Here is a 25,044-nt window from a genome sequence, read left to right as displayed (position 1 = left end):
TGACAACATCTAAAATATTAAACAATACTAAAAATTATGACATGGGTCGGGTAGCTCTAAGTACCAGGATTCCAAAAATGTAAAAATTACAAGAAAAATGACTAATTTGACTAACCAATTGAAGTTAAAAGGTTAAAAGTCCCTAAGTTTGTCGTAAGCTTCTTCTCCTTTTCTTTCTTTCTTTTTGCATGCATTCATCTTTTTCCACTTTCTTATTATTCTTTTATTATAATTCATTTTATTTCTTCTTCTTATTATTATAATATACATACATTAATGCTAACTTTAATCATAATATATATATAAATAATAACATAATATTAATTGTTTTTAACCCATGTCTATCCAGTTTCAAAGAACAAAGGTATAATTGCTAATTTAATCCTTTTAGTTTATTTTAATCTATAATTCAACTTTTAACTTTAATGCGATTTAGTCCTTATATCTTAATAACTTCTAATTTCACGAAAATTACTTAACCAAAATCTAATTCACTACTAAACTAACCTTGTAAATATTTAGTAAAAATATCTACGGGTTCGTTTTACGAAAATAGAGTCCTGAATCTCATTTTCCGTCACCCCGTAACTATCAGGTCATTACAATTACCAATTTCTTCTATATCATTTTCTTCCAAAACAACATCAGGCACAATAGGCCAATTTGATGGAGTTTCTTGCATGCTTCAGAGCATGCTTTTTTCTTTAGGCTTTTAATATTACCATGAACACAAACAGTTTGTATTGGGCAACTCTTGGGCGATTTTTCTGCTTTATGAATATGACATTTTCTAGGCATTTGTAACAATATCAAGTGCTATTCGTATTTTTGCATTTTTAATTTCTGGAGTTTTAGCCCCAATTAGAAAGGATCTAGAAAAACTTTCTAGTTATGAATTGGCTATAGAACCAATAAGCGATGCTTAGTTACAATTTCTAGTCAAGAAAAGGACTAAATTGGACTAACCAAATTAAGCTTTGAAATTTTGGAAACCAAGTCTCTCATCCTTAATCATGCTCGAATCTATTAAATTATGTTTGTATGCTTGATTTAGTCTCTATTTGGTTCATAAATTCTATTATGCATGTATTTAGAACAACTTGATTATTTAAATTGAATTCAATGTTATGATTTTCATTTGAATGTTTCGATAATTGTAGTAGCATCCTGAAACTCGGGTCTGATGATCGGACCGGGTGAGGGGTGTTACATACTTCTTGTGGACTAACTCTGTGATTAAATAAATTGTGAATTGTTGGAACGATATTTGTAAGGTCTACAACAAATGTGCACTTATTAATCTTCTCATCAGGATACTCTACAAAGAGTTGTAGTATTATTTGACCATACACAATGATATATCTTTCAATAGTTGTTTAGTCAGTATTTATAAAAGCATAATCATCTTGGTTCAATTCTCGATCTATATAACAATTCAGTTCGATTTATCAATTTCAAACATCTTATAACAATCTATTATATATATGTATCAATTCAATTTCATTATTTGTATGCCCCTTAAAGTTTCACATTTTATTCAATTTAGTCCCTAAAATCGAAATAGTCATAACTAGTCCTTTTTAACTAACCATTTTGTATGGTGTTTCTCTTCCATTTTATTTGTATGGCCTACGAAAAATGTGTTATTCTTAATCTTCTCATTAGGATACTCTACAAAGAGTTGTAGTATTATCTGACCATGCACAACGACATATATCTCAACAACTGTTGAATTAGTAGATATAAAAACATGATAATCTTGGTTAAATTCCCGATCTATATAACAATTCAGTTTGATTTATTAATTAAAAACATCTTAGAAAAATCTATTATAGGTATGTATCAGTTTGATTTCATTATTCATATGCCCCTTAAAGTTTTACATTTTATTCAATTTAATACTTAAAATCGAAATAGTCATAACTAGTCCTTTTTAACTAATTTGCATGGTGTCTCTCCTCCATTTTATTTGCAAGGCCTACGACAATTGTGCATTTCTTAATCTTCTCATTAAGATACTCTACAAAGAGTTGTAGTATTATCTTACCATGCACAACAACATATCTCTCAACAACTGTTGGATTAATAGATATAAAAACATGATCATCTTGGTTCAGTTCCCGATTTATATAACAATTCAGTTCAATTTATCAATTCCAAACATCTTATAACAATCCATTATATGTATGTATCAGTTCAATTTTATTATTCATATGCCCCTTAAAGTTTTACATTTTATTCAATTTAGTCTCTAAAATCAAAATAGTCATAACTAGTTCTTTTTAACTAATCATTTTGCATGGTGTCTCTACTCCATTTTATTTGTAAGGCCTACGAAAAATGTGCACTTCTTATCTTCTCATCAGGATACTCTACAAAAAGTTGTAATATTATCTAGCAATGCACAACGACACATCTCTCAACAACTGCTGGATTAGTAGATATAAAAGCATAATCATCTTGGTTCAATTCCCGATCTATATAACAATTCAGTTCAATTTATCAATTCCAAACATCTTATAAAAATCTATTATATGTATCTATCAATTCAATTTCATTATTCGTTTTCCCCTTAAAGTTTTACATTTTATTCAATTTAGTCCTTAAAATTGAAATAGTCATAATTAGTCCTTTTTAAATAACCATTTTGTATGGTGTCTCTCCTCCATTTTATGTGCAAGGCCTACAACAAATGTGCACTTCTTAATCTCCTCATCAGGATACTTTGCAAAGAGTTGTATTATCTGACCGTGCACAACGACAAATCTCTCAACGGTTGCTTATTATATGTATTTTTCAAATAAGAAATTTATTTAATCATTGTTATAATGAGATGTACATAATATTAAAATTGGTGGTGGTTTTGATTTAAATTACGCAGGGTGCCATGCCAAAAAAGAGGAGGGTTAAGGTTCACAATCAACAGATTTCGATACTTCAACTTGGTGTTGATCTTCAACGTGGCAGGTGCAGGGGATATCGTAAAGGCTAGCGTGAAAGGATCAAGGACAAGGTGGATGAGCACGAGCCAAAACTGGGGTCAGAACTGGCAATTAAACGCTGTGCTAGTTAGTTAGTCATTCTTATTCAGGATCACAAGCAGTGACAGACGCACTTCTACCTCTTGGAACATCATCCCTGCCCATTGGCAGTTTGGTAAAACATTCACCGGCAAGAATTTCAGACTTTGATTTCCCCATAAGTTAACACATAAGTTAGAAAAAGAAAAAAGTTAGCACATAATCCATTTCCAATTTTACCCTTGATTGGCTCCAAGTTATCAATACTTAATTGCATTGGTGTAAAGACTTCTTTCTTCCTCAAATGCTTGCACTGAAAGTTTAATTCGATTTAAAATACTTAAATCGTGTTAAAATGGCCAAGTTCAATTTTACTTCAATTCTAAAATATTTTAAAGGTTATTTAAATTTAATTTCAATAGGAGACAGACCTAACATGCAAATAGACCAAAAGTTTAAATTTTCGTACATGCTTTTGCAAGTGGATATTTTTTGTAATTAATCAATAATTTTGGGTCAATTTTGAAAAAAAACAAAAAGAATGGAATGACATTGAAACTAGTATTTTGAGTATTTTCCAAGCAACTCGAACGACAACCAAAGTATTTTGAGTAGCAAAACAGCCAGCCCAAATTTCCTTAGACCTAATCCATGTCGCCTTCTTCCTCTGTTGCTCTACCTGCTTCCACTTGTAACAAGATTAAGAACTCAAACCCAACTCAGGTAAGAAATCTCCCTTTCCCTTCCATTTTCAAGATTATCGGATCTTGTATATAACTTGTTAGTACCACCCTCTCGACTGAATCCTATCACCAACAGCTATTGCTGAAACCGATCGCAGAAATCCATCATTCTCGCTTCACCTCTTTCAACATCAAGGCTAGAAAACCATCATTCTCGCTTCTTCTCTTTCAACACCGAGGTTCATTATTAGGTAAATTTTGCTTTGATTTTTCCACTACCAACATTATTATCTCTTATTTTTCTATTCTGAGTTGATTTTTCCTTTGCTTTTATTCTACTAGCATGAACTCTATGTTGTGTCTTTATTGCCATACAAGAATTTGTGGGTTCAATGAGAAAATTATAATAGATTAAATTATAAGAAATTTTTTAGGTTAAAAATGAATATTTGTGAACAATGTGGAAGTTATATCTGTTATGCTCGATTGGTATATACTTGCTTATAATTATACTTTGGATTTGAATTATTAGGTAAAATTTGCTTTGATTTTTCCACTACTTACATTGTTATCTCTAATTATCTATTCTGAGTACAGTGCTGATTTTTCCATTGCTTAGTATTCTACTGTCCTGAACTCCCAGTTGTGTCTTTATGCCATCATTGCTATCTCTGAATTTTCTATTCTGAGTACAATGCTGATTTTCCATTGCTTGTATTCTACTAGCCTGAACTCCCTATTGTGTCTATATTGTCATATATGCTATTTCCATAAGAATTCCCTAAATATGCCCCTGGTATGAAATTCTCTTTGTCTTGATGAATTACTGGGTGGTTGACCTGTGGAAAACTCTGTTAATAGTTGCCTTATCTTTGCCTTTCATTTGTTCTGTTCTGTTTTGTTGTGCATTGCTAGTCATTTTGACTTTTTTCATTAATTGATGGTTCAATATTTACTCTATGTTTTTTAGATCAAATATTATACTTTTTTAACAATACTAAAAAGTTATATATAACATCCTTTTCAGTTGCCAATACTCGTCAATAAAAAAATGGATTGCCAATGTAAAAAAGTTATATCTAGGTCAGATATCAATCTAATATATACTTTTTATTATTTCTTTAATTTCACTAAAATTGTTATATTTTGAAGTTTAGTGGTAAAAATTATTTAATTTTTTTCTATATTATACATATCCGTTTTATGGTTTTGTGGTTTTTCTCAATAATTTTGTTTTCAAGGTTTGAACCTATGCTATCCCCTTGAGAGTGCAATGTGATTTACCGTTATACTCAACTACTTGTTGATAAATTGCTTAACTTTAATAACTTATTTTTAAAATTTATTTGAAAGGTATATTATAAAATTTTCCAATGAAATATCTCTTAAATATAATTTATAAAATTTAATTAATTAAAATATTAAAAATACTTAACCATAAAAAATCAATTGTGACATTTTTACCTCGACATTATTTTCATGTTTAGACTTGAATTTTAGGATAAGTAATTGCATTGATATAGATATAAAACATGTGTTAGAATGATGTCAATTTGAGCATAAGCAATAGTTGGGGTTCTTAAAAGAGTCCAACTCTTTATCAAATATACCCACCACATGCCAAGAGATGTTATGTAGAATTGCACTTCGTATCCTTGTGGCCTAAAATTCCATAGGTACAAACTAACTAGTCCAAGTTCACTTTGTAAAATGAAACAAATTAATTATGAAGGGAAAACATATGTACAGTATATATATGTAGAATATTAAAATTTCCACAAGTAAAATTGAGAGAAAAACGTATGATTATAAGGTGTTAAAAATAAAAATATATAAATATATAAAGGAAAATGATGTGTGTCAATTTTTAATTATTTTGTGTAAATTAAAAATATAGTGCTGTCAATAACTTCAGAACTTAATGGCAAGTGTATAATGTTATAGGTATAAGAGTTTAGGTTCAATTCTCTCCTTTCAAATATAAAAGAATATGATGCTAGTGTGTCAAATAACAAACTTATATATTGTGTATTATATATGTTGAAGATTTTGGTTTTATTCGTCAAAATGGCATCTATTTTTATACAATATTATAAAAGTAGAATTCAGTATCAAACGAATATCGATAAAAATTTAATTACCACTTTGTTCAAATCAATACAAATGACACTCATTTTAAATGAGACATATTTTACGAGGCACCTGCATTTAAATAAAATACGTAGAAAAATGATTAATAAAATATTTAACCCTATTGATTTTAGTAAATTTAAATATAGGAATGATTGAGGTTAAAAACAATATTAATTATTTTTGAAAAAAAGTAAGATGATGATACGCTCTCAGGTGAGAAAAATTAAAATGGGTGGTATTTTGATTAAAAATAATATTTTTGTGGTCGATTTAGTGAATATATAAATGATGTAAATACTAATAATAAAACAAAAAATGGAACTCAGAAAGAGAGATCCGGGATTTACTCGCAGCTACAATGATTTTAGAGGCCGGCATCTATATTTTAAAGTTTTAGAGATAAGCGGTCGGAAGCTGATGTACCTACTTTACCTATCTTTTCTCTTCTCTATCTACTTTTTCATTCTTTTTGAAAATTCTATGTTTGATTCTTCTAAATAAAAACGACTTTTATGTTATTATTATTATTTTCAACCTACTAAAACACATTTATTTTTATTTAAAAATTAAAAATATATAAATAATTCTAGACATTGTATAAAAAATAATATTAAATGATTACGTTACAATCTAACTTTGTAACATATAGCCTACTCCATAAAATTAAATAATATATGAGATAAAATTACCACAAAATCTCATATATTATACATTGATTGCATTTTGCTCTTCTATCGAAAAAATGACCTTAGATGAGTAAGCAAAATAGTCTTTTTTAAATTTTGATGTTTATATATAATATATAATAACAAATTTATCCCTCAACCTTTACACATTCATCCAATTAAAATCATAAACTTTTGAAAGTAAAATAAAAATATTTAAAATTAATAAAGCTGAAGGATAAATAAAATCTTAGTAAATTTAAAAAATCAATTCAACCCTTTTAAATTTTAAAATTATTAAAAAAGTTATGAAAATTTTAAAATTATATTTTTTATTAAAATAAAACCCATTAACATCTAATAATTATAAGATTTTGAAAAATAATTATCCTTACTTTTTATTAGTCGAAATTATTATTTAATAAAAGCTCATAATTTTAAAATTTATAAATTGTGTTTATAAAGTTGAAGATTTTTTAAAAGTAATTTCTAACTTTTAAAAGGGTTTACATTGAATTTTTTTAAAAATTTTATTACAAAAACTTTTTTGACCAGAATCAAATAGAATAATTTATAAACATCAAAACACAAAACAAACATTTAGCCGAGGGACTGATTTGCTGGTATAAAAGTTAGTTTACTCATATGAACTTGGGATGCAGATTGATCAACCATTTATATTTAACGGAATTAATCCTATCCCCACACTTCATTCCTGCTGGACCATGGATTCCAATTTTCATAGAATTTAAGTGCCCTCTCCTCTCTCCATTTGAGAATGTAAAAACATTCTCCAACTAAACTTCACATCATCCCAAACATATTTCACTTTCTCTTTCTTCAGTTGCATCAATTTCAAAGCCTTTTGTTTCTTTTTTTTCTTGCAAAAATTCAAAATATAACCCCTCCCCCCCACCCCCTTTTTTATTTCTAAATGTCGAGTACTGCTAACTAAGAGGCTAAAAAGGAGTTGGATTGATATCCTAGTGTGGTCCAGCTGCTACAATAAATTCCTCTAGGGATGGGATACGACCCCACCACTCAAGCATCACCCCCATGTGCTATCCCCCAACTACGTACTTTCCAACTACTGTAACCCTCTACGTACAACACATGCATACATACATGTACACCTTTTGAGAAATGAATAAAAAGGTTAATTTCTTTAACACCCTGTTTTTCTTACCAAATAAGGACTATAATGGTTCCTGGATTTGGTGAAGCAAAAGGGTTAGATTGGATAAAAATCACTATAGCTGGATGTGAATAAAACAACAGCCGAACTAGTTAAACATTTACTTCAATTAACATCAGCTCAAAGTACCATCCTCATGAAAATTAGTGACTAAAGGAAAAGGAATCAATTTTCTACCTTGCCCTTAATTTGTACCTAAATTCCTGTTTCATGTTTCAACAACTTCCTTTCTTACAAAAGAATTTGCCATAAAAGCAAAAGAATCTAAAAGTAGGGTAACAAAACCTTACATGTACTGAAGATTTATCACCAATTTTACATGTGCCCTATGTCAAAATTCATGTTATTCTTCTGTCCATGTAACTATATTTCTTCTCCTATTCAGGTCGGACACCGAACTGCAAAAGTTTCGTTTTGGAACGTGTCGGTTACATTCACGTGATCCACATTTTCCTACAAAGTCGCTACTCTGATCCTCATAGTACCTGCTCACCAATCAAGTCTAGACCGACCAGAAGGAACGATATCCCTTGAAATAGCAAGAAATAGAAATGGATACCCTGTACGGATAGGAGGCTCCTAGCTGAAGCTGTTAGAAGAAGGAATGCCAGAGCTAACTCCTTAGTGTATATCCTATTATGCTTAGTTTTCCTAGTCTTTTGTTCTTGCTTAAGATCTGCTTGGATCTTGTCGAGATTGGGTTCGGATCCCACACGCTGATGTTTTGGCCCTTTCTCAACCAAGGAGACAAGATCATTCTCGGATGATCGACCGAATTTTTTTGTAACAACCCACTCATATGAACTACCAAGTTGGAAAAGACCAGAGACCATGGCATTGAACTTGGTCACGGACATGGTGTTCTCGAAAAGAAGGTAGGGAACAATGAAGGGGAATGATTTCGGAGCAGGAAGGATGTTGAGGAATGACATTATAGCAGGGATGTAACAAACAACCCATGCTGGAAGCTCGGCCTCCGGAACGAACATAGTCATTGGGAGAATTATGCAGAAAAGAGTGAAAGAGTAAAACGGTAGGATCAGTTTCCTAAGCAGGAAGAAGAGAAAGATCATACTGAATTTCTTCCACACACTAATCTGCATCAATAAAAATACCAAATAAGAACAAAGTTCATCATCACAATTTTAAGCAAAGACCAATTCAAATATGTATTCACCTTAGCACGGATAATATCCGGCAAACAGAGGCGGAACAACTGCATCGGTCCAGAGTGCCATCTGTGCTGTTGTTTTCTATAAGCTTCATAAGATTCAGGAAGTTCACACCGACACTGAACAAATAATAAAGACTAAAAACATCAACTACCGATCAAGAAAGTAACTATCGGTATAACGAATCAAACTAGAACTATACCTCAACATCATTGAGGAAGATGAACTTCCATCCGCGAAGATGAGCACGGACTGCAATATCCATGTCCTCAACTGTAGTCCTCTCCAACCAACCACCCGACTCCTCCAAAGCCTTAATCCTCCAAACCCCAGCAGTCCCATTGAATCCAAAGAAATTAATGAAAACACCATTCACTTGCTGTTCTACCTCAAAATGGAATGACAAATTTATGTTTTGCAATCTTGTTAGCAAATTCTCATCCTTATTCACAAACGACCACCTTGTCTGAACCAACCCTAAATCCTCATTATCCTAATAACCATAAAACCAAAAATAAGATTTCACTTCAACTAATCCTAAACATACTAAATAGTGCTTCGATTCTCAAAATTGCACCCAATTTAAATCAAAAGGCAGTTAATTTAGTTACCTTAAAATGGGGGACAGTTCTTTTGAGGAAATCAGGGGAGGGCTGGAAATCCGCATCGAAAATGGCAACAAATTCATAGTCTTTAACATAACTACAACTCATGGCAGACTTAAGATTACCAGCTTTATAGCCATCTCTAAGTACACGGTGCCGATACACAATGTGGGCACCTTCTTGTTGCCATTTATGCACTTCCTCTTTAATAAGTAGCTGAGTCATTGGATCATCGGAATCATCCAAAACTTGAATCAAAATTCTCGACTTTGGCCAGTCCAAACTGCACACTGCAGCTATGGATTGTTGGTAAACCTGCAAAAACAAATATTTAAACCATCATTTAAAAAAAAAAAGGGTTCCTTTTAAAATGATGAAAGAAAAAATTTATCTTTGGGTTTCTAGTTTTTACCTCTTTTTCATTACACATAGGGATCTGAATGAGAACCATAGGGAAGAAAGAGTCTTCCCCAGATTCAAGATCTGCAACAGCTTCGTGCTTGGGGATTGGCTTGATCTTTTTTAATCGGATCCAAAAACAACCCAAACAAAGAATTAACCTATCCATGCTTTGGATAAGGAAGAGAACAATGCAGACATTAGCGAGGAACTGAAGAGGAGGGGCCAGATAACCCACCCGAATCAAAACCCAATGAGTGTATAACCAATCGAACAAATCTTTGAAACCAAGCGGCACCGAGAGAATATATTGTAATTGAAGATTTGGGGCACCAAAATGCCAGCCTTTGAAATACGCAGCAACCTCGAAACAGAATAATAATAAGGATAGCCAAAGGAACACTTTGATGCAGTTATAGAAACCGGTTTTAACGGCTTTGTTTTCGTCGGTTTCGATGTCATTGTCGTCGGTTCTTCCGGAGGCGACTCGACGACGGACGGTTGAGCCGAAACTTAGGAATGTGGAGGTAATGGAGGTTAAGCAACCGGCAGCACGGTGCGCTTTTAACAGGAGAACCCAAGTGAGTTGCTTGGCGTTTTTGCCACGTAATTTTTCTCGCGAACCGGTCGGGGTGCTGCCGATGAGGAAATCTTCTTCCGATGGAGCTTCGAGCTCGACCATCGACCAGTTGGGGTTTTCCATTTTCACAACCACCGAGGTTCCTTTGTGGCTGCCCTTCGCCCACCACGGCACCATTGTTTGCTTCTTTAAAACTCCGAAATGTAGACGCAAAAAAAGGCTAAAAATTCAACAATATTATCAGATGACAATGGAAGAAGAAGAAAGCAAATAAACAAGCGTGGTCTCTCTCTAAATCATGGCAATGGCGACCCAAACTTATACCAACAAGAAAAGAAATTAAAAAAGAAAAAAGCTTTGGTTTTCAAAGAGGAGCTTCTAAGCTCTTTCACATTCAATTACAGCTTGGTAAAGGAGATGCCATTACTAATGACAGATTTATACAGAGATGATGTTCATAATTTTACAGAGAAAAGTGTTGTTGCGACAATGACAGATTTTGTTGTTCTCGTAGTTGTTTTTCCTTTTCACCTTCTGATTTAAATTTTTGATAACTCTCAGCAATAAATTTGATGGGATGAATTTTACAGTGCGGTCAAAACGAAGAGAGGTAAAATTTTATTGTTTGTTGCTCCTTTTGTGTATGAGAGGAGGAGAATTGAGAGGGTTAATGAATAATGGGTAAATCCCATTTTGTTTTTGAGGATACGAACAAGTTTCCTATTTTTACTGCAGTAACTAGTAAATTGGAAAATACCCTTCATTGGAATTTCGAATCTTCTATTTGGGATATCTTATGGTTTTGGTTTTTGTTTGGTTAGAATGCACCACCGTTCACGCTCCAGTTCAGAGCGTGTTCCACAGTCTCGTTCAAAACATGATAAAATATCAAGTTGCTCAAATGAAAAACAATTTTTTATTACTATCTTAGATAATTGGTCAAATAAATAAATTCGCATACATTTAGTTTTCAACCTTCTTTTTAATGTCTAACCAAATCAAAGTTTTTAGAATTTAATACCCTTAATTCTTTTTTCTCCTCTTATAATATTATTATAGTATTTAATCTTATTGCTATTGTTGTTTTTACATTAAACACATGTAAACGTATTGCTCATCCAAACTTATCCTTAATATCTATCATTTTCCGTATTAGCTTGGTATATGATTTTTTTGGCTCCATCTTGGTTCAGTCCGAATCAATCTAAACCTTTTATTGTTATTGTTTTGTTATAATTTCACTATTATATTACTGTCATTTTGTTATTATTGTTTGGATATTATATAACATTATTTTATTGTTAATTGTACTTCTATTTTATAAGTATTTGTTTGTTAAGTTACAATTAACTTAGTGCTATTTAAGTATAATTTTTTAATGTATTATATTTTTAAATTTAAAATTAATACCAACTCAAATCTAATATTTTTAATCTAAATTAAATTTTTGATAAATATTTTATGCTATTTTTTAGTTGGATCTAAAATTTTGCATCCGCCCCACCTTACCCACCGTGAGATATAGATATGAGGGAAATCAGAGGCTATAAATACAGGTTGGATGAAAAGTAATTAAATGTCAAAATTATCGAAATTAAAGAACTTTGTCAGATTCAAAGTGTGACTAAAATAAAATGAAATACATAAATTCAGGTCTTTTTATGTTTCAAGTATAACTATAATCTTAAAATCTTTTCAACAAGATTAAATTTAGATACTTATAATTATTCCAATAAATATAATTAAAATATTCATAGTGAAATTTAAGTTGAAATAATTTTAAAAACTCAAGGTGGGATTTGAAGATGAGGTATTAACATTCTAAAGCCTTATGACTTAAAATATATTCTTCTTTTCCAACCAAAACCTGTGTTAAACAATATGCTTAATTTGTTCTTCACTTGAGAGATTTGTGTTTATCCCAATTCCAATCACCTCATATTGGCTTAGCATGCTTCAAAGAGCATTTGTTTGCTTAGCAATCACCATTTATATTAATTTTCAATTATTCATATAATAACCAAAATAGAAAAGTTCGTCAAAAGTAGTCTATAGCCCAAGATCGAGACAGATTCGAGAAAAGATGAACTTGATTATACTAGAGTTCATCACAAACAAATTTAATAAGCTTCAAAGACACAAGATTGAGCTTAAAGAAAATCAAGATTTTGATTTTTGGAAACCTTAGTTCAAAATTGAGAATTTTGGTTGCAAACAAAACCTTTATTGAGTGCCACTGGTCAATTCAACATGTACCAATGGGGAGAAATTTATTAAATTCAATTCATTGAAGCTGCCAATTTTCAACTCTGGAAAATCAGTCAATTTAAGATGCACTTTTGGATAGGTACTAGACATTTCTTAGTCGAGAGATCCGTTGACCAATGAAAGAACTATCTCTTAGCTTCAAAACACAATTTGATTCACATTATTTTAAGCTTAAGAGCTCAAGTTATAGTTGTGTAATACCCCTAAAATTTTCGGTATAACAAATGGTATTGTTCCAGTAACATACATGGTAAATTTATCAAGAAAATGGATTGAGTGTATTGAAATTTGGTTTGACAAAAAAAAGTAAGTAAAATATAATAATTTGGAATTTGGTGAAAGTTAGAGGACTAAAAGTGATAATAGACCTAAAGAAGAAAAGGTGGAGTCACAAATAAATAGAAGATTTTCTGAATGTGTCATGAAAAAAAAATTGATAGGCGGAATTGGAAAATAATGGTATGGACTAAATTAAATAAAATAGAAAAGTTTAAGGGCTTATTTGGTTGGGTGTAATGGCTAATCCATTACACCCCGAATCGGTGGCTCTCAATCGAATACATGCTTTGGTTCATTGCTTTCTAATATCGTTCTAATCCGCTATGACGGATTCCGCATTTTGGCTGCTTCACCACCGATTTGTAATCCCTTGCAATAGCAAAGATTAGCTAATCGGTGTCTTATTTACCCTCCCCTTGCCGAAATCGCCTCCAGCCGACCCTCTCCCTCCCAACATAAACAGAACGTGCCAGCGAACCAAACCTCTACCCGCTCCCGATTTCAGCTTTGCATCCTTCTCCGACTCGACGGTGTCAGATCTCCGGACGGCTTGAATCAGTAATCTCCGCCAAACTTATAACTTATTTCTTTCCTCTCTGCATGCGATTGTTTCAGTCCTTGGTAAATCGGCGTTTCGTTTCTTGCCGGTTATGGTTTTTTTTTCATTGTTTGTTTGTTTGTCCTGAATTACAGGTTCTTTGCTCCAACATTTTTCATATTCTGTCTGCTTTATGTTTCTTTATTTTGCTTACTGTCTTGGATGATTTTTCTTGACAGTCTTGTTAATATCATTTTATTTTGCTGCTGACTGTCTACTTTATGTTTCTTTCCATAGGTTTAGTTGTTTGATGAAAGTACTGGGGTTAACTGATGCATAATCAAATTTAGACGTTGCTTAAATCACAAATTTTATTTATTTGTTTGGTTTTCTTTCTTGAAATTCAATTCTTTTACTTGGTAACAAATAGTGCAGCTTAGAAAGGAATATGATTTGTTGATGTTCTGTTTTTGTAGTGGTTTTTTGTTTCTTTATTTTCTGTTTCTGTACCATGTTTTGTTCCTCTTGCCATTTTTGCTTTTGTAGCTTAATTTATTATCAATGATCAGCATGTTCTCTTGTGTAGCCATTTTATTTAGCATGTTTTGTTTCAACGCATATCAGTAGTGGGGCATTTGTAGAGAAATTAACAGATCTGTTCCAACTGATCTTCCTAGAGGTCTCATATTCTTGTTTGTGTTCCAACTTGTCAAGGAAAGGCTAGATTTTGTATTTGCATTTAAATAATCTTCTTGACCTTAATTTGTTTGTCATTTGGCATTGTGCATTAAAGGCTTGTTGTCAGTATTTCATAATTTTCCTTATAATTTTCCTATCCATTAATTTTTGGTTTTCTATAATTCTTTAATATTGTCTCAAGTTCCCATCTGCAGCTTTAATATATTGATTATGTAATCCACACATCATTATCTATCAAACTAAAGCAGAGAGACAAGATTGTGAAATATTAAAACCAAAGGCAACCAAACTCATGATATTGTTATGATGAAAGTACTTGCTGTGCATTTTTCTTAGTCATTTAAATGAATAAACTCATTTAACAATCTTGTGCTTTTCCATGACAGAAATAAGAATATTATTTATCTTTTGTAATTAAATTATCTTTGAAAGGCTGTATGAGAATATGTATGTAAGCAAACTCTAATTGCACTGGTATTCCATTTTCATTTTTGTGAAAACATGTTTATTTTTCTAGTCAAATGCCTAGATGATGGTTCTTGTCTTTAGATTTCAAGGTTGTTAAATCAGAAAACAACATGCATCTGTTATTTATTCAGACCGAACATAAATCGGTTATGGTTTTTTTTTCATTGTTTGTTTGTTTGTCCTGAATTACAGGTTCTTTGTTGCCGCAGTTCATCATCGGTCTCCTCTCCGATTTCCTCATTACAGGTTAGTTTCCCCCCATTGCTTGTGGCTATACAATTGTTTGCAGTGGCTATATAATTGAAGTGCAGTGGCTCCATCTGCTTGATCAGTCAGAAATGAAAACAAAGGACTATGAATGCTCATGTCCTGTTTGGATTTGTATGCTTTTTGAGATTTTTGTTGAATAGAAACACTCTGATATTCTTTCATGGCTACTGCAATGTTGAAGTGCATATAATGAGCTCTAGAATGTCATGCATAGTCCTGGTGCTGTTAATTTGGTACTGTTAATTTTGAATGCTTTGAAATGTTTGAAATGGCTTTGTTCATTTGGTACTGTTAATGCTTTGATACAAATGAAATGGTGCAACTGTCGAGTTATATGTCTACCTTAAAAGATGTTTTATAAATTGTTTTCATTCATTAAAAAAACCAGGTTAAAATTTAAAAAGGTGGTCATATGTTTTATTCCTTTGTCCCCAAAACCATTAATGAGTACTATATAATTTAAAAAGGGCATCAAACTTTAGTACCAATTCTTGTATTAAAAGGAAATTCATGGACGAAATGTTGTTATAAAAAGGAGCAATATATAATTTGGTACTTGTGTTTTTTCTTTTTTAATCTATTATTTGTATTTGATAAATATTTTGATACTTAAAGATAATGGTGTACCAATTCTTCGTTATAATTTAAAAAGGACATCAAACTTTAGTACCAATTATTGTATTAATATCAATTATGATAAAATATAACGATTTTGATACTTTCAAAGATCTCGCTCAAATTTAATCATTATTAAAATAAATTGTGCTAACTTTAAGTGAAATAAAATTTTATTTATGTTATTTAAGGTATATTAAAATATAATTAAAATCATTTTGATTATATAATATTTTTAATTGAAATATAATTAAAATCATTTTGATTATATAATATTAATATAAAACTATACATTTAAATTGAAAATATAAATAAAACATGGCATAACAATTAAAATTTAATATTAATAGAAAAATATTTATTATTGGTATTAATAATTCAAAATTTTTTCCATAATATTTTTACCTGTGTGTTATAAATTATTTATTACTTATGGAGTGTTTACCTCTTTATTATTATTTGATTACAAAATATTATCATTTTCTATATGTTAAACACAATATATTATTAATTTCATTTTATTTATCTTTAAAATATTAAATTTGTTAATAGCTATCAATCATTTATGCAAATTTTACTAATAATTTTACTAATTAAAATAAACACGTGCCATCTTGATTCTTTTAGATTCAAGTTATCCCCATATAATCCTATCAACTCCCCAAAATTAATAACCTAGTTGCTCGCATTTTTAATTTGTTTGTCTCTCAAATATTTTTATAAAATTTAATTTGCATCTTCAATTCTTTGATAGTGTGTTCTAAATTAATATTGTTTAATTTTTTATAAAGTGTAATTGCAACTTCAACTCTTTGATAGTGTGTTCTAATTTTAATATGTTGCGAGAATGGCTCGTCTCGCTTTTAATTGCACAAAGTGTGAGGCTAAAAAGAATTGGTATTACATTGACATTATGGTTGGAACTCTGTAGAATTGCGATTTGGTTCTTATTTAGAATGGGTGCCAGCCTTAGCCTACATACTTATAGACCAAGGATTAGGTCCTATACCTTAGATTTTTATGCAAAACGGGATTAGGTGAAAAGGCTTGTATATGCTAGTGACGAGACCTGTGTTTCACAAGTTAGGATGAATAGAACCGCCTTTTTTAAATTATGTGAGATGTTAGAATCGATAGGGGGATTGAAGTCGTCAAGAAACATGCTGGTTGATGAGCAAGTAGCAATGTTTTTACATATCATCTCCCATCACTTGAAAAATCGAGTTATCAAGCATCACTTTAGAAGGTTCGGGGAAACTGTTAGCAGAGCATTTCATAGTGTTTTAAATGCTGTCATACGCTTACAAGATGTCTTATTTAAAAAGCCGGATCCAATTACAGTCGATTCTTCTGACACAAGGTGGAAATGGTTTAAGGTATTAGACTGAGTTTTATATATAGCTTGTACAACATTTAGTTGACTTAGATTTAAGTTAGTATTCTAACTCAAGGTTTTATATCATGTGATATAGAATTGCTTAGGTGCTCTTGATGGAACCCACATCAAGATTAGGGTGCCAACAATTGATAAAGCTAGATATCGAACCCGAAAAGGGGACATAGCAACAAACATGCTAGGTGTTTGTACACCTGAGATGCAATTTGTTTATGTTCTTCCTGGTTGGGAAGGTTCAGTTGCCGATGGACGGGTGCTTCGAGATGCCATTAGTAGAAGACATGGACTAAAAGTTCCTCATGGTACAGTGTATAGTTAGAGGAATTTGAATTATTCATTTAGCCTACATACTTTGTTTGCTGAATTAATCACGTTGGGTAAAATTTATTTTATAGGTTGTTATTATCTAGTTGATGCTGGATACACAAATTCTGAGGGATTTCTTGCACCATTTAGAGGACAGCGATATCATCTGAATGATCGGCGTCGGTTATCACCAAGTTCCCAAAGAGTTTTTAACATGAAACATGCCTCAAGACGTAATGTCATTGAAAGATGCTTTGGCTTATTAAAACTTAGATGGGGAATACTTAGGAGTCCATCGTTTTATCCTGTACGGGTGCACAATAGAATTATTATAGCATGTTGTTTGCTACATAATTTTATTCGAACTCATATGAGTATTGATCCCATTGAAGCGGAGGTGGGAGAAGGATTACCTACTAATGTGGTGGATGACGATGAACCGAATATCACAAATATTCATCCATCGGATCTTGGGCTACTTGGAGGATGGAACTAGCCACCCAGATGTTCGATGAATGGCAAGCATCTAGAAATTAGTTAGGTTTAGGGACAAATTGAGTTTGAATTGATTTGTTGATGTTATTTTATGTATCTAGTTTATAAAACTTTGGTGGTCTTTGATACAAATTTTGTATTGTACTAAACTTGGTTGAATTATAATTTAATTATATTTTCATTCAGCATGTGTTATAAATTTAAATTTAGTATTGAACTACCGATATAATATTATAAACTGTTAACCTTTTGATTCATGATATTCAAAATAGTAAAATAATGTTAATTTATTTTTTCTTAAGAACAATATGTCGTGTTCCACCAACGGTGCTTCTTCTCAAGCTTCTCGAGGAGCAAAAGAAAATGGGTTCCGAAGAGGATGCACCTTGGTTTCTTGCATGGTGGATTTGCACAATGTAGGAACATTTAATGTCGATACCGGGTTCAAAGCGGTTATTTGAACGAGCTAGAAAATGCTAGAAAAGGCTTTACCAACAGAATGTTGAAGGCGAAACCAAATATTGAATCTCGGATTAGGTGCCTAAAAGGGAATGGTCATCGCTCACGGCATGCTTAATGGCCAAAACAATGATGGTTTTGGTTGGGACGAGCATAGGCACTCGTTGTTGTCAAGATGCGCTTTGGGAATCCTATGTAAAGGTAAAATCTATTTCAAGTATGTATTTGTTTTTTTACAAAACTTATAACTAATATGATTTCCTCATTTTTTTTAGAGTCACAAAGAAGCCTCTCGGTTCGGACATCGTACTTTCCTTACTACAACCACTTCTTCGATATATACGCAAGAGATCGGGCGATCGGGAAAGACGCTCAAACAGCTGCTGATGTTCTTGAAGAAATACATGCTGAGGATGAACGTACTACAGATATGAATGAAGAGAAACACATTCTATGACTGCGAAGCTGAGGTCTCTTTAGACGACATGGATGTTTCTGGTATAGATCCGCGAGGAGATAGAGACCAAGGGGGTTCCTCATCTTCAAACAAGAGAAAGAAGAAATCTGATGCTCGTGATAATGTGTATTCTTCATTTGAGGAGGCTGCCACCTTGTTGGGGGAAAAAATCCAGGCCGTTGGCGATAAAATCAGTATGAGTATTGCCTCCGAGGTGGTAGTTCAGCAGAAGTCAGAATAAAAGATGGAAGAGAAAGCTTCAAATTTATATTCAGCCTTATGGTCAATTGAAGGTTTAACCGACGATCAGCGGTATGATGCTTTGAGTAAAATTCGATCATCTAACTCAAATGATCGTTTTCTTGCTTTACCTTCATTGTCTGATTGGAATGGGTCAAGATTTCTTTCTCACCATTAAATATCAATGTTCAAACTTTTGATGTTGTAAAACTATATAACATATGGATTATGATGTACAATTTCATTTTCATCTAACTTTTCTTAGTATAAGTTAATTATGTTTATGCGAATATAATTCTCAAATTATCTTGATCTTAGTAAATTCATAAGAACATTTTATGAAATTATATTTAATAATAATTATTTTAAATTGTATTTAATCATATATTTTAATTAAAATATATTTAATATTAATTATAGTATCATATATTATGATTTGAATAAATTATATAAGAATATGAATTATTAAGAATTTTATTAAATTATATATTTTAATTAAAATATATTTAATAATATTTATGTTAATTTATATTTTACAAGATCAAATATTATGATTTGAGTAAATTAATATAAGAATATTAATTATTAAGAAATTTATTAAATTATATATTTTAATTAAAATATATTTAATAAAATTATGTTTAAATATTATTAAATTATTTATTACCGATAATAATAATCTTATTAAAATTTAAATAACAATAACAATAATCATTTACCAAAACAAATTTATGCTAATTATAAGAATTTTATTAAATTATATATTTTAATTAAAATATATTTAATAATAATTATGTTTAAATATGATTAAAATATTTATTACGATAATAATAATCTTATTAAAATTTAAATAACAATAACAATAATCATTTACCAAAACAATTTTATGCTAAGGGTATTCTAGTCATTTTAGTTTTTTCCATTATGCTATTACACCTCTATTCCATTCAACCAAATACAAGATTACTATTACGCCTCTATTCCATTACATTCAACCAAACAGTGGATTAGCTATTACACCTCTAATCCAATACACCTCTAATCCAATACACCTCTTGATAACACTCTAGAATAACGTATTTTTATGTATTAATTATGTATTTATTCTGAGTATGATCCTGCTAATTTGAGCTATTTATGATCTTTTATCTCATAGGGACTAAATTTGAAGCAAAAGCAAAATTAAGGGGCAAAAGCGTGAATTTAGAGATAAAATGGGCCAATGTGCGACACAAGGAAAAGTTGGTGCCAAAAGTGCAAGCATGGAGGACACAAGGGTTGAAATGCAAAAGAAGAGATTTTATTTTATTAAACTCTATTTTAATTATATTAGGATAATTAATATTGAGATAATTATTAAGGATTATTTTTAGGATTTTATTTTATCTTTATTTATCTTCAATTAAATGTATTTATCTTTTAGGAATTTAAGTAGAATTAGAATATCTCCCCTAGCACTATAAATAGGGGGTGAAGTGACTCAAAAGGGGAGCCCATCTTTTCTTTTTCTGTAAACATTCTCTCCCCAAAAGTCTAAGCTTTTGTTCTTTTCATATTTCTTTTCAATAAAATCTTTATTTTTATTTTATTTATTTTCTTTTCTACCACAACCATGAGCCACTAAACCCATCTAGCCGAAGGTTGTCAAAAATCCCCAAAAGGGTTATTGAGGCTTAGAATCCGTACTTAGCCTTCTCAACGAGTATTCATCGTTTCTCCACTTTACTGGCCGACGCTTGGTCCATGTCCCTTAAGAAGTAAGCTTTTCAACGTATGCAAAGGCGACCGCTTTGTATGTTTTGGGAAGGTTGCACAGTCGGTTCGTTAGCTTACTGCGTCAGAGGTTGGCGAGCCCAAGAGACAAAATGGCGTGGGATTCGCCATTGAGAAGCGTTGATCTAGCATAAGACGATCCCACAGAAGCGATTGTTGGCTAGAGTCGTTCCACCAAATTGTAAGTCTAAATCATTGAGCTGGTGGTCGTGGCGTCCTCTTCCACTATAACGGCTTATTCGGTTTGGGAAGGATCATCTAAAAGCCGAGGATTTAACCCAAGGCGAACGAGACAACTGGAGGTGGAATCTCCCATAAGAATTTTCTTTCTCTCAACTCTATTTTTTATTTTTTTCTAATTTTCAATTCAATATTCTTAATTACTTTTTTATTTTATTTTTCGTTTCTAGATCCAACAATTTAATTCTTCTATTGTTTTTATTTTTTTAGAACATAAGTTGTCTTGGGCAAGACTCTGCTCGGGATATCACGAAACAAGATATTTTGCAAGTCCGGTCCACGAGGATTTGACCCTACTTCCCTTTTACTATTCTTTTCATTATTTATTAGGATAGGATATTTTGGTGCTTTCAACGATCGCATCAAATTTTGGCGCCGCTGTGGGGACCGCAACGTACTAATCTTGTTTTTTGTTTCTTATGACCAGATCTGCTCCAGGTACTCTTGCGTTCGATTCAGAAATTGAGAAGACTGCTAGAGCCAATCGCAAGGAGACAAAGTTACGAAAAAGCGCCGTGGTGGTTGGAACTCAAAGTAACCCACCGCCACAAATAGAAGTCGACACGAAGTTGAGTCTAAGGTTAACGAAAACCCTACTCAAACAATTGAAAGTGAAAAGTAGAAGTCGACTCACCGAAGAAGTGCTTAACGCTAGGTTAACAAAACCCAAATTTAGCACACGATCCAATGGCTCAAACGATTCGGCAACTGGCCGAAGCTCCAACAGAACAACCGCCATTATGCATCGCGTATCCTACTATGGATACTGATTTTGAATTAAAGTCAGGTTTAATCCAGTTATTGCCAACTTTTCGTGGGTTACAAAATGAAAATCCCCACAAGCATCTGAAAGAATTTCATATGGTTTGTCTTAGCATGAAACCTCAGGGGGTAACTGAGGATCAGATTAAATTGCGTGCTTTCCCTTTCTCCCTAGCAGATTCCGCTAAGGAATGGTTATTTTATTTACCCCCTGGATCTATTACAACTTGGGCTGATCTATCTCGTTTGTTTCTGAACAAGTTTTTTCCAGCATCTCGAGCAGCTGAGCTAAGAAGAGAGATCGTTGGAATAAGACAAAAAGAAGCTGAGTCCCTTTACGATTATTGGGAGCGATTTAAAAAGTTGTGTGCAAGCTGTCCACAACATGGTATAACAGAGCAATCTCTCCTCCAATACTTTTACGAAGGTTTGAAGCCCATGGAGATGAATATGGTAGACGCTGCTAGTGGAGGAGCATTGGTCAACATGACTCCCCAACAAGCGAGAGACTTGATCTCCACGATGGCTGTAAATTCTCAGCAGTTCCGAGCCAATACTGAACCCCCTAGAAGGGTTCATCAGCTAAGTAATTCAACCTTAGAGGATAAAGTTGATAGACTTACTAATATGATGAACTCTCTTATTGCAGAAAAAACAAAGACAGCTCGGTTATGTGTAATATGTGCTACACCAGATCATGCAACTGATGCATGTCCCAGTTTGTATGATGATACCACGGCCCATCTGGGTGCTGTGGGAAATTTCCCTGGGCCACCACAAAGGCAGTACGACCCCTACGCTAATACCTACAACCCAGGGTGGAGGGACCATCCTAACTTAAGCTATGAGACCAATCCACGAAATAACCAGCCATACCAAAATCGATTTCCGCAATGACCACAAGGTTCGTAATTTTCTAGAAACCATGGTCAATAAGTTAGCAGCTAATGTTCTTGATTTCCAACAGCAAACTCTTAATTTCCAAAAAGAGACGAAAGATTTCCAACAGAAAACCGAGGCGTCCATAAGAGAGTTGACCACATCGATTGAGAAATTGACTTCTCAAGGGAAGCTACCGTCACAAACAGAACCAAACCCTAGACAAAATGCAAATGCAAAGGACGCTAAGCGGAAAGGTACTAGAACCAATTCCTGACAGGAATCTTGCCCAAGAAATTACCCAGGAAAAACCCGAAAAAGACGAACAGGTCCGATCGAAGCCTCCATTGCCTAAAATTCAACCTCCATTTCCAGAACGATTCAACCAGTGTCGAAGAGGTAAAGAGGATAAAGAAATTCTTGAAACATTTAGGAATGTCGAGATCAATATTCCGCTGTTGGATGCCATCAAGCAAATACCGCGGTATGCTAAATTTCTTAAAGAGCTTTGCACCAACAAACGAAAATTAACAGGTAATGAAAGGGTGAATGTTGGTGAGAATGTATCCGCAGTGTTACAGCAAAAAATGCCGGCAAAATGTAAGGATAGGGGCATGTTTGCAATACCATGCAAAATAGGTCATTTGGGAATTAAAAAGGCTATGTGTGATCTAGGGGCTTCTATAAATGTAATGCCGTATTCTATTTATGAATCACTTAACGCGGGTTTTTTGACAAAAACAGGTGTTATCATTCAATTGGCGGACAGGTCTGTTGTGCATCCAGAAGGAGTACTCGAGGATGTTCTGGTAAAAGTTAACGATCTTATTTTCCCTGCAGATTTTTATGTGATCAAAATGGAGGAGGATAGCACTCCTGGATCTTCAGATCTCCTGTTAGGTCGACCGTTCCTTAGTACAGCTAGTACTAAAATTGATGTTCGAAGTGGAACTCTCACGATGGAGTTTGATGGGGAGATCGTAAAGTTTAATGTCTACGACGCCATTAGCCATCCAAGTGAAATATTGAGCGTAAATTGTATCGACATAATTGATTCTTTGGTGGAAGAGAATTTCGAGTCAATTTATGGAGATAATTCTGAACTTGATGAAATTGAATTTGTTAATGAGTTATTATCTCCAAATACTAAACTATTACCTTCATTATACAAAATGCGAGTTGGAGTTGAAACCACTTCTGAGCATCCAAATATGCATTTTGGGAAGGGTAATACCCTACCACCATAATCTCCAATAGACTCTCCACACATGAAGAGGAAAGTTTGGTTCATATACTAAAAAGTCATAAGGAGGCGATTGGTGGACCATTGCGACTTAAAAGGGATAAGCCCTTTGACGTGCACACAGGATCTACTTAGAGGAAGACACGGCCGAGGCGAGAGGCGCAAAGACAGCTAAATCCGAATATGATGGAGGTAGTAAAAATGAAATAATCAAGCTTTTAGATCTTGGCGTAATTTACCCTATTTCTGACAGTAGGTGGGTAAGTCCAGCTCAGGTCGTGCCCAAGAAAACGGGTGTGACAGTAAAGAAAAATGCTGAAGGTGACTTGGTACCTACCCGAGTACAAAATGGGTGGCGCGTCTGCATTGATTACAGGAAGTTGAATTCATACACTAGAAAAGATCATTTCCCTCTTCCTTTTATAGATCAAATGCTTGAAAAATTAGCTGGAAAAACTCATTTTTGTTGTCTTGATGGATACTCAGGTTTCTTTCAAATTCCAGTCGCACCGGAGGACCAAGAAAAGACCACTTTTACATGCCCATTCGGTACATTTGCATATAGAAGGATGCCATTCGGTCTTTGCAATGCGCCGGCCACCTTCCAAAGATGTATGATGAGTATATTTTCTGAATATGTGGAAAAAATTATCGAAGTTTTTATGGATGATTTTACTGTATATGGGAATTGTTTTGATGAATGCCTTAAAAATCTAATGATAATTTTAAGTAGGTGCATAGAATTTAATCTTGTCTTGAATTATGAAAAGTGTCATTTTATGGTAGACAAGGGTTTAATTCTAGGTCTGTTGTTTCATCTAAAGGAATTGAGGTCGATAAGGCCAAAATTGATATTATAAATTCTTTGCCTTATCCCTCCACTGTGAGGGAAATTCGTTCTTTTCTTGGCCATGCAGGGTTTTATAGGCGCTTCATAAAAAACTTCTCGAAGGTAGCTGAACCACTATGTGAGTTGTTGCAGAAGGATAAGAAATTTGAGTTTGGCCCAAAATGTAAGGAGGCATTTGATACACTTAAGAAAAAGTTAGTCTCCGCTCCTATAGTACAACCACCGATTGAAATACCCATTTGAAATTATGTGCGACGCTAGCGAGCGCAGTGTAGGGCCGTGTTGGGGCAAAGGATAGACAAAGAACCACATGTCATATGTTATGCCTCGAAAACCCTAGATGCCGCAGCAGAGC

The 25,044-nt window shown here is 32.9% G+C and overlaps 1 protein-coding gene and 1 pseudogene across 1 annotated transcript; one reads left to right on the top strand and one right to left on the bottom strand.

The window, feature by feature from the left end:
• Positions 1-7,785: 7,785 nt before the first annotated feature.
• On the bottom strand, positions 7,786-10,954 carry LOC105797281 (probable xyloglucan glycosyltransferase 12). The gene is made up of 5 exons (XM_012627240.2): positions 9,886-10,954; positions 9,480-9,788; positions 9,071-9,361; positions 8,874-8,987; positions 7,786-8,793 (listed from the first exon to the last, which is right to left on the bottom strand). Exons 1-5 carry the CDS (start codon positions 10,627-10,629, stop codon positions 8,173-8,175), a joined length of 2,079 nt encoding a protein of 692 aa, XP_012482694.1. The 5' UTR covers positions 10,630-10,954; the 3' UTR covers positions 7,786-8,172.
• Positions 10,955-21,642: 10,688 nt separating this feature from the next.
• LOC128039911 (uncharacterized) lies at positions 21,643-24,932 on the top strand (annotated as a pseudogene).
• The last annotated feature ends 112 nt before the right edge of the window (positions 24,933-25,044 follow it).

Source organism: Gossypium raimondii, chromosome 3 (assembly GCF_025698545.1).
Source record: "Gossypium raimondii isolate GPD5lz chromosome 3, ASM2569854v1, whole genome shotgun sequence".
In the NCBI taxonomy this organism is placed as follows: domain Eukaryota; kingdom Viridiplantae; phylum Streptophyta; class Magnoliopsida; order Malvales; family Malvaceae; genus Gossypium; species Gossypium raimondii.
The sequence above is the reverse complement of the archived record's forward strand: the minus strand, read 5'-3'. Positions and strand labels throughout refer to the sequence as shown.

What these genes read in the sequence shown, in the direction of transcription:
- LOC105797281 (XM_012627240.2), bottom strand. Translation starts at nt 10,629, where the DNA reads ATGGTGCCGTGGTGGGCGAAGGGCAGCCACAAAGGAACCTCGGTGGTT. An exon ending in CTATGTGTAATGAAAAAGAG is followed by an intron (nt 9,789 to 9,885) that starts GTAAAAACTAGA and finishes TTGTTTTTGCAG; the next exon opens with GTTTACCAACAATCCATAGC. An exon ending in CGGATATTATCCGTGCTAAG is followed by an intron (nt 8,794 to 8,873) that starts GTGAATACATAT and finishes TTATTGATGCAG; the next exon opens with ATTAGTGTGTGGAAGAAATT.